At 40.1% G+C, this 10,780-nt stretch overlaps 2 protein-coding genes across 4 annotated transcripts in view; one reads left to right on the forward strand and one right to left on the reverse strand.

The window, feature by feature from the left end:
* The window catches only part of LOC106809446 (U4/U6.U5 tri-snRNP-associated protein 2-like), a gene marked incomplete at its 3' end in the record, with an annotated part of 14,263 nt that extends 13,438 nt beyond the window's left edge, over nt 1-825 (reverse strand). Inside the window, 1 exon segment of the mRNA XM_014812524.1 lies at nt 497-825. Coding sequence (XP_014668010.1) covers nt 497-602 — 106 coding nt within the window.
* Nucleotides 826-5,399: 4,574 nt separating this feature from the next.
* Nucleotides 5,400-9,392, forward strand: LOC106809447 (carbohydrate sulfotransferase 11-like). 3 transcript variants are annotated; one of them, XM_014812525.1, is made up of 6 exons: nt 5,400-5,462; nt 5,763-5,929; nt 6,176-6,216; nt 6,608-6,688; nt 6,815-6,919; nt 8,130-9,392. In XM_014812525.1, exons 2-6 carry the CDS (start codon nt 5,794-5,796, stop codon nt 8,907-8,909), a joined length of 1,143 nt encoding a protein of 380 aa, XP_014668011.1. In that variant the 5' UTR covers nt 5,400-5,462; nt 5,763-5,793; the 3' UTR covers nt 8,910-9,392. The 3 variants fall into 3 exon arrangements, with proteins under 3 accessions (XP_014668011.1, XP_014668013.1, XP_014668012.1); XM_014812527.1 differs by having other exon boundaries at nt 5,403-5,481; XM_014812526.1 differs by having other exon boundaries at nt 5,425-5,504.
* Nucleotides 9,393-10,780: the final 1,388 nt, after the last annotated feature.

Raw genomic sequence — 10,780 nt, forward strand, 5'->3', positions numbered from 1 at the left:
AATACTAATAGTCTTAATGTTTGATTTGACCTGGCTAATAACTTCACTTCAACACCGTCCAATACACCGCTGCAACACATAGCGCACACACCATTGTGCATGCACAAATACACAGTGATATAGAGCTGATGAGCCTATATCATGAGCTGATGAGTCTATATCACTGTGTATTTGTGCATCATGCACAATGGCGTGCGCGCTATGTGTTGCAGCGGTGTATTGGACGGTGTTGAAGTGAAGTTATTAGGTCAAATCAAACATTAAGACTATTACTGGTACTGGTACTGGTAGGTTTAGTAGTAGTACTGACAAGTTGTATTTATTAACCATCATTTTATTATTGAAACGGTCCAAGTGCATGTGGGCCTTGTGCTGTGTGGCTGTGTGGCAAGTGTGGCTGTGCATTGAGCCATCGCAGTGGTGATGAAGTTATGTACAATACCATAATCTGGGCAAAAATATTATTGTACTGGTGTTCTAGCAATATTAAATATACCTGGGTCTTTTTCTTCAAAATCTTCCTCTCGATCTCGTTTTATACCCCGACTTTTATACATTTCTTCTTTACTGTTTGAATTACCGGACACGATGGGCGCAGACATATTTATCTCATTGAATAGTTACGCCATCTGTCGGCAGTATACCTACGGCTTTTGGATTGATTCCATAAGGTGTTTACCAATAATAGTATAACTTAGTATTACTAATACTAATAATCGCAACATCGCTGATTCGTTATGTTTACTTTGAAGAGCAGTTGACGCAGTGAACGTATCTGCAGGCGTGCTTCTACAGCGGACAGTACCACTGCTAGGAACGAACAGGATGTACTGCTTGCAGTGGCTTATACCAGTATTGCTGATGCCTAAGCCGGTAAACCCGGCAATGCTCTACAATCACGGTATGTTCATTCTTCTGTATCTAACCGGATTCTTTCTCGAGAGGAAACCGTGCACGACGTGCAGCATAGTTTTCCTGGCTGCACTAATGATGGCCTGCTACAGTGGCCTGGGTAGCTGCATCTTCTGGAACGACGAGGAACCCTGTGGGGACGGAACAGCCGTTTGCTCGTCGGCGTAACTGGAGGTGGCGATGGCATGGAGCAACTCTCGCCGAGGAAGAGACGAAGCCTACGCTGTGACGTGGAGCGAAGGACGCGATGGTTTCGGCTGCCGTCGTCCCGCCAGAGAACTTGCGTCAAATCACGAGACGTGAAATCGTACAAGTGTGAAAGCCGGTTTATACATTTTTATAGAATAAAATTATATATATATATATATATAAAACTCTAAAATAACAAAATACGTTGCTACAACGACGACTTTGATCGCGACAAGAATTTATACGTGTAACATATCACTCAATCGCCAGTTTACCGTTACGTCCGCACCGCTCATGATACATCGAGACCGACATAAGACCGTCACATGGCGATCATCTTGCACCATGTAACGTATCGGACAGCCATAAATGGAACGTGACCGTCGCATCTTACACTTCTGTGAACATGATCGGAACAATAAAAATTGCATCGGCGGTATGCAGTTGTCTTCAGGGACGGAGTTAAGGATGAAGAGACTGCATGGTTTGTTGCCTCTCTCTCTGCGGGTCGCATGCGTCTGTCCGGTGCTATGGCAACCGACGATCGGCGACGACGCGGGCGTGGAGTGATGGCGGCAGCGCGGGTCAGATACGGTCAGCGCAGCAGCCGCACACGCCTGAAGGAACGTCAACTCGTCGTGCATGCGAGCGTGTTACGAACAAGTGTTATCTAAATAGCTGTTCGTCAGGAACGAACGAACGACCGAGTGGAGGATGATAATCACGTGCCAACCAATCTTGTTCAACTTTAAAAATTCCGACTATTTTATGCGCGTGATGACGAAAATGAAATGATTGTGATTACTGTGTGTATATAATTGAGTGTGGTATAGAAAGAAGTTTGAAAGTAATGCGACGTTAATGCTAAGTAAGACTTTAGTGCTACTCATTGAAGGGTCACGTTGAGGTATGGGGAACTAGAAATATCTATAATAGGAATGAAATTAAGTCTCTGATTATTTGCTTGTTAAATGAAAAGCTTGCACGATTAACAGGATCATGTTTTTGTTGGTGTAAAGGCGCTGTAATTGCAATGGAAGTGCAAGCAACATCACATACATGTATGTTTTGCTCATACACTTATTTTTATATCGTTCATCTAGAAATATTCAATATTCACAATTTCTGCTCTTCCAAGTATCTGCTACTGCATGTGACCTCTCCCAAGAAACATAGCAGCTGCAATGTATTCATAGTTCATACTAGTTGTAAAATGGTGGGTTAATGTGAGTGTCATATAGCAACCGACGTACACTCATGAAAAAATTTTGTCATGTCAGGTATGACAATGGTGCCGCCTCATTATGCGCCCTGTGTATCACATTAGTACAAATATTAATGCATACATTAATGATTTGCAGTTACGAGCAAAAAAAACATGTAAATTTAAAGCCTGTTGTTTGATTGGGTGTGATTCAATGTTGCAGCAGCTAAAATGGTTTGTTTTGATTGTACGTTTGCAATGAAACAAAAATCAACAAATTAAAGAACTTTCAGTCAATTCCAGCATTTCGCTTCTTCCTTGCTTGTTCACCTACTGTAAATTATCATATGATATTTGAATCAACGTTTTTGGTATTTTCATAAAGGAATTTTGCCATGTTTGATCTACTCTATAGTGTTTCCTGATTTTCGGGACATGCACTGTAAATGGTTGTGCTAACAGATATGTTTATTACATGGTGGGGGGGGGGAGGTCTTATTATTGTGTACTATTTTTCAATCTTAATTATTTCTTCATGGCAAGTGCAAGGCAAGTGTTCTATGAAATCGTTATTAAAACATCATTTGAAGAACAGCATATTATGTGTAGAGTTTAAACATTGCCATGGCTGCATTTTTGTCTTGAATATTACTTCTCGGTTTATGTGTGAAAAGTTTTATTACAGTCTTTTCATATAGAGAGCATAATGGCGGTTTTAACTACATATAACGTCTTCTAGGTAAACTGGAAGAGCTCTCGATGATTAAATAAGAGAAACTTTCCTGAAATGATGTTTGTTGCGCGTAAATTGTTCAATCACAATCTACTTATTAAATACAAAGTCGGCCAAGATTCCCAACATAAATAACGGATGGCACACTAAATCTTGAGATGCTAATAAAGTACAACTAATTTGTTTACTGAGGAAAGAGTTCTGAGAAATGTAATTAGTTTTAATTAGCAAGCATGTTTGCATCTACCCTAATGAGGGAGCAATTATCGAAAAATCAACAACTTTCTAAGGGTTTAGCAGAATGGATTAACCAATGCATACAGAGGACAATCATTTACTCTGCAATTTATGACGTATGGCAACAGGGAAGCAAAATAGATAAGATATACTATCTATCTCTGCCATTTCATATAGGCATACAGAACTGTGAATGCGCTTTGGTCACTGATCTCTATAATAATAACTGATCTCTATAATAATCTCTATAATAATATTATTATAGAGATCAGTGGCTTTGGTGGGTGGCGCCACCTTTAAAAAGCCATGTCACCTACTTTTATTCATTATAAATGCATATTTTTCAGTATAAACGGCATGATATGTATAGTCTGTAAAATAAACCAAACACTCGCAACCTTTGTGCAACCTGTCCGCAGAGCTCTTCACAGATTTTGCTTTTTCTTCCATATATTTACGGTTATTTGCACATATTCATATGACGTGAATCCTACTTTTATATAATTATACTTGATATAATTGATATATATGATTGATGACTTGATATACTTGATATATATTGATATGTTCCTGGTGATACCCAAGGACAATAAATACATTGTTAATATATATGTAATAATGTGTACAATGTTATATGTTCTTAACGTTATGCGAAAATGGCAGTACACGTGGACCCGTGTACACAGTGCGCACGTGGACAGGTACAGAGATAAGAATAAAATATTAATACTTATCAAAATTCTCCTGCACTGAATGAGTCAGCACCGCGCGTTTATAAGATTAGGAACAATAATAAGCATTTATTATAATATAAGCATTAATTATGAGCATTTAAATCAATCTGATGCGCGGATACAAGCCGTCTATGATGCTACAGGGAAATTTCGCACGACGAGGGACCTTTTGATTCTAAAAAGAGTAGTGGGTATGTACTTTCTAATATTAAAATGACAATTTAATAATAAAAAATACTTTCCATTAAGTAGGACACTTTTGGATACGTATCACCATTTATTGGCCGATTTAAATTTTAATCGGGTTACGTCAGCCAGGAGTCCCTATTATCAGAGCATATAAATCACCTCGATCAGGTGATTTATATGCTCTGCTATTATTTCCTAATTTTATCTTTATCATCTCCGCATATACATCCGTTTATAATAATCCTATTCGTGCCAATATTTCTCGAATTTCTTTCATAAATGTTATTCGTCTGTAGGCTTTTATATCGTGCTACAATATCATGATAATTGCACTGAAATGTTAGCATATTATATCAGCTATTTATACAAGTATACGTCATATTGCTCTGCATGTTTTGCTAAATGTTTTTGCAAAATAATTCTATCCCGTTAGACCTTATATATTTGATCGACATAGACTTTACTAATTATTTCCTTGGTCGTTCCAGATTATGTTACTATAATCCACTTATGCTAATATTTTATCCTAAATATGACATTTTAATCAATATGTGATACAATATGTTTTGTTCCTTCCGTATTCATGCATATCATATGTTGTCTTTGATTAAATATTAACCTAGCTGTACTGTCTGTACTAGCATGTATGTTTCAATTATTTCGCAATGTTATCCTTATAATTTCCGCAATTATATCAGCTTACTGACAGCAATTATTATTGCAGTAACAATTTATCCTGTCTGGGCTTCAGCGTTTATAGCTCATTTGCTTTCATATCCCGCATTCCCCATTTCATATCCGTAGCTCTGCCGTTAGTTGTCGTTATAGTTACGCGCATACAAAAACAGTGTATGACGCTGTATAAAAATATGTGCTCTCTAAATTAAAAGTATAATTTCAACAAAATTCTATATCATTTATTTCTCAAAGGCTAGACATACAGCTACATGTGTCACTCACGTGGAAGGACAGACCCCCTGCATGGGCACAGCCACAGGGGCTTATTTTTCATGTCAGCATGTGCGTGCATGCCTCCTTGCGCGCGTGCATGTATGTATGCTCACACGCGTAGAAAAAGATTAATAAAACTGTAATTCAGAGTGATATTAGACAAAATTAAAATTTAAATGAAATAAAATAAAATTAGACAAAACTAAAAAGGGAAGAGATCTATGGCCGTTAGATGTCGCGATATGTCGTTAATGTTTACTCGCAGATGCAGGCGTGAAAGTTATGTTGTGATAAAGCAAAGACCGTAAACAATGTACAGATCTTTGATAAAAGTTAAACTAATTTTTTACCAATGATAATGAAACTATACTGTTATCTTTGTTAAGAGCCCTATTATATCTGGTTTAACACAGTGACGTTTGAGCTAATTCTTTATTGAGCTCTTCGCCAGTGGCAGTGTATGTTTGTGTATGTCCAGTGTGTGTATATTCCAACCAAACTCGGTATTACACTTACAGTAAAAACCAAGACATTCAAACCAACTGGCAACTTTTGAACATAATAGTTTTAATACATATTCCAAATTCTTAACTTTGTTGTATTTCACTTTCAGGAGTCGGTAAAGTGGCTGTAACGTGGACAGAATGGGGCAGTTGGCGAAGATCCTTTGTGTTTTCGTAGTCATGGGGTTTGTGTGGATGTCGTACTATTTATTGCCAATGTTGTTGGGGAACATACCATTACCAAATAGAACTGCTGCTGTCTTTGTAAAAGGACAAGGTATGAAAATGCGTAGTGCATGATAATATTTGCTCGTTACTCCCGAAAGCAATGACGTTGTGCACATTGTTGTTGCTACTCTTTCACAGTTTCAGTACCAATCGATGTTCTACTTTTGGAGTAAACGTGCAGGATTTATTCTATTGTTGTGTGCGCTAATCTAGGTTTAATTGTTGTTGTATGTTGTCATTGTATGTACACCAATTATTTTAAATATCTATATCTAATGTTGTTTGAATTTGACAGGGAAAAGTCTCAAACGTTTACCTGCATTGAACCAAGTTAATGTAAGTGTAGGGGATATGTATATAACTATATATGTGTTATAGATAGAAGCACTGGTAGCTGCATATAAGAAATCATTTAACTGCAATCCAATCAAGTGCAGTGTTACTGCATTCATTATACTGAGGTAATTAGTCCCTGTCACTGCTACAGGGAGATAGATTAATGTATGATAGGTATTAGTATGTAAACCTAGAACTAGGATCCTGCTTGAAATTTATCACTTCACTTCAATACCAATGCAAATGAAATAATGAGTACAATATGTTTTGTGTAATAACTGGATAATTTCAAATAGAATATTAGTGTTCTGTGTACAGATTCTCACTGTTAGGTAATTTACTAATTGTAATTTCATTTCCCTCGTAATTGTGGATTGATATTTTGTTGTAGAATGTGACTAGACTACATCAAGTTATTCCTGTGGCTGCATTAAACCAGAGCATTCGACTACAGATTGATATAAAGTTACAGGTAGCCATTATTTTCGATTAGAATAAATTTGTTTAGGGTCTGGTTCTAAGTATTGTTTTTACCAGATCAGCTTATCAAGTCGTTTTATGTACAGCAACACTTGATAGTGAACCTATTTTCTTATAGGTTACACATACTTCAGAATCGAGGAAAATACATGAAACTCCGCCTATAGGTGGCAGCACCAACATAGAAGATGAACAGAAACGAAGAAAGGCAAGAATTAATCAGGTAACTTTTACTTAATGTGTGTTATTTACACAGCTACTCGTTTTCTTGTCATGTGAACGCATTATATGTATGAATGCATTTATGTATATATGTATTGATTTTACTGTAAAATTGTACTTTAATTATAATTTTGCCAGGTGAAAATCCTTTTTGGATCTTCTTAAACACGAGTATGCACAACATGTGTGCATTCCTCCCTCGCTCTCTCTCCCTTTCTCTCTCCCCTCCTCTCTCTCTCTTTCTCTCTCTCTTTCTCTTTTCTCTCTCCCTTCCTCCCTCTCTCTCCCTCTCTCTCTCTCTCTTTCTCTCTCTTTCTCTTACTCTCGTCTCGGCTCTCTCCTCTCGCTCTCTCCTCTCTCTCTATATATTTATACTATATTACTATACTATATATCATATATATATATCAGAAGTTAAAGATAATAGGGACGAGAGGGGAGTGCTGAACTTGAATAAACAAGGGAAATTCGTCATTCCCTAGCCTTAGAATACCTACGATTTACTACGCGTAACTAAACCAACTTGGGCTCAAATCGTACACAGTACATTCGCCTAGCATCGTGCGAAATCATTTCCTTGTATACACCCGCAATCCGGAGATACAGACTAAAACGTATGACACGATTCTCCATTCTGTTGGCAGCAGATCGACTCCATAACCCGTCTAACTTGAAACAATAGGCAGCTACTAACGACTCTTGCGCACTCTTGTGCCCTCGGCGATGCGCTGTGGCTCGCTGGGAGACTGGACATCGACGCAACACTCGGCAAACTAATCTTTGACCTATTTACAGCTGGTATGCCCCCACGCACGCACGCCCACCGCAATCAGCAGCAGCTCCAGCTCCAATCTCCCAGCGAGCCACACCGCATCGCCGAGGGCGCAAGAGTGCGCAAAAGTTGTTAGTAGCTGCCTATTGTTTCAAGTTAGGCGGGTTATGGAGTCGATCTGCTGCCAACAGAATGGAGAATCGTGTCGTACGTTTTAGTCTGTATCTCCGGATTGCAGGTGTATACGAAGAAACGATTTCGCACGATGCTAGGCAAATGTACTGTGTACGATTTGAGCTCAAGTTGGTTTAGTTACGCGTAGTTATTCTAAGGCTAGTAAATGACGAATTTCCCTTGTTTATTGAAGTCACACTCCTTCCCTATTATCTACTTCTGATATATATATATATATATATCACACTAACATCTTGTCTCGCAGGTCTGCAGGAAGTACAACATGACAGGGAGGGCACTCTCACCACTCAACCACCTCATCGTTGACGACCCTCACCACCTCCTCTACTGCTACGTGCCGAAGGTCGCATGCACTAACTGGAAGCGGGTCATGCTGCAGCTCGCGGGCGACCGCGACGCGAGCCTCCGCCCCGCGGCGTGGGTGCACGCCAGGGGGCGCCTCCCGACGCTCGCTCGCTACGCCGCGCGCGCGAGGGGCACTCGTGCTGCCACCTACACCAGCTTCCTGTTCGCGCGGCATCCGTTCGAGCGTCTTCTGTCGGCGTTCCGCAACAAGTTTGAGTCGGCGCACGACGATTACTTCCGCGAGCGATACGGTCGCGAGATCGTGCGGCGCTACCGCGAGAACGCGACACGAGAGGCGCTGCGCAGAGGTCACGACGTGACCTTCGCCGAGTTTGCTCGCTTCGTCGGTGATCCGCGGACGCGCGCGCGGGGCCTCAACGAGCACTGGGCGTCCATGTTCTCGCTCTGCCGGCCGTGTGAGCTGCACTACAGTGTCGTCGGAAAGTACGAGACGCTCGCAGCCGACGCGAGGTTTGTCCTCCAGCGAGCGCATGTCGCCGACGCCGTCCGCTTCCCGCTCGTCAACGCGTCGTCGTCGTCGTCGTCGTTGAGGAAGACTAGCACGCGGGATCTGCTGGGGGGCTACATGGTGGGATTGTCGGACGTCGACGTGGCACGGCTGAGGGGCGTGTATGCCTTCGATTTCGAAATGTTCGGCTACGAATGGCCGATAAAGTGAAGGGAATCTCTTTTGCACGGAAATGTCAAGCGCATTATCGTAATAATCCATTTCATGAGAGAGTGGTTAAACTTATGATATATGTGTGTGTGTGATCTAGAGCAGATGATGCCAAATATGGTGCCTAGATGATTCTGTTTTCTTCTTGAGCCCTGCTACTGCGACAGATTTTTTCAGCTAGCAGACAAAGATTTAAATCTTGAGTAATCATCTTGAAGCTTTTGCTTCCAAATTACATGTTCTGTCAACAGGTGTCTCTGTATCTCTCTCGGTTTTCTACGTCAAACTTGCAGTTGTCCGTTAACAGATCCGAGGCATGAGAGAAGGAGGGGAGGAGGTGATAGAGAAACATTAGCAGCCTTAAAATGGTGGGGAAGTTGGAGGGTTAGGGAGATGCTCAGCTATTGTAGCTATGGTCAGGCTGAAACACCCGCTTGCTATCCTCTTGGCCTCTGGCTGCCTTCCTCTCCCGTATTCTACTCTACCATTAGCATAATATCAGAAGTAGATAATAGGGAAATTCCCTATTATCTACTTCTGATAATATGTTCATGTTGATCTCATTTATTAGTTGTCTATACCTCTCGCTTCTTATTCAAACAGTTCTTCATTGCTATATAGACAATCATCACTTATATGTTTTTTTAGATGCCAATGTCAGTATTTTTTATATGTGCCAAAATGATTGCAAACGTGCATTTTATATATTTTATACATTTACTCCGTATAATTTTATGTGCTAAATAATTCATTTTGTTTTAGGTCAGGGATGTTCTTTTACATCACTGTGCACCGATTCACTTTATCGAACAGTCCCAAGTTGCCAGTTGCCAAATATTCTCATTATTCTGGTCATTAATATGTAAATATTTATAATAAGTTTAATAGTTTATTGATTTTGTGTCAGTCCGGTCCATCGAGTTGTTTTTGTCGAGTTGGTTTGTGAATGTTGGCGTTCGTGAACGAATTAAATATTACAGTGTGTGATTTGCTTACTGAAGTCAAATGCTAGCTATCGTCAGCGTTTACTTGACCAAGACTGATAGTAATAGTGGAATGATAAAAAAGTGGTAGTGTTTTTATACACTAATGTGTGCCTTGTTTTTATACGAGCGTCACAGTGTGATGAATATTCTTCTGACGCTTGTAAATTATAAAGCCACATGACTATATGATGCGCACTGTCTGATAATAAAATAATAAACTCATGTCACTTAAATTATGCCATCTCAGATATTAAACCGATTTCTGTTGCTTTATACCGATGTTTCAGAAGTGTGACGAGAAGTGCCAAACCACTTTCTTTTTCAACTAAATGTATACAAGTTTGGTTGGGAGAGCGAATAGCGTTAGTTACGAGCATGTATTATTTTGTGTTGTGCTATATATATATATATATATATATGTAAGGAAGTGACAAAAAATAAAGGAAAGAGTAGCGAGAAAATGTGTCTAAGAATGTCAAGCCGATTGCAAACGCAAAAGCGGCTCAACTCTTTACTCGCAGCCTCTTAAAATTACGCATTGCATCCACTTGCGCTCTACACGAGAGCCTTCAACAGTAAAGATACGACAAGTCCATTCTCGCAAAACTCGACCGAGCTAATGCCTACTTTTATGCCACTACTAAGGGTTGATGGCCGTCTCCGCTTCTTATACATACAGTCGCAGCGTCTTTACTGACATATCAACGGCTTCCTTGACGTCTAGCAAATAGAGAAGGTTGGATGTTCGTCGATAGAAGGTTGGATGTTCGTCGATAGACCGCTAACCTCCGCACACGAACGAGCGGCGGTGACGATAACTAGCGTCTGCTATAACCGACTATCAAAATGACGTAGAAATAACGAGTGAGTAGTCATTGAGACGCG

Source organism: Priapulus caudatus, unplaced genomic scaffold (assembly GCF_000485595.1).
Source record: "Priapulus caudatus unplaced genomic scaffold, Priapulus_caudatus-5.0.1 Scaffold355, whole genome shotgun sequence".
NCBI classification, from domain to species: Eukaryota; Metazoa; Priapulida; class Priapulimorpha; order Priapulimorphida; family Priapulidae; genus Priapulus; species Priapulus caudatus.

Excerpts from the sequence above, each read along its gene's own strand:
- LOC106809447 (XM_014812525.1), top strand. The coding sequence starts at position 5,794 with ATGGGGCAGTTGGCGAAGATCCTTTGTGTTTTCGTAGTCATGGGGTTT. Across the intron at positions 5,930-6,175 it reads TGTCTTTGTAAAAGGACAAG|GGAAAAGTCTCAAACGTTTA; the intron begins GTATGAAAATGC and ends TGAATTTGACAG. Across the intron at positions 6,217-6,607 it reads CTGCATTGAACCAAGTTAAT|AATGTGACTAGACTACATCA; the intron begins GTAAGTGTAGGG and ends ATTTTGTTGTAG.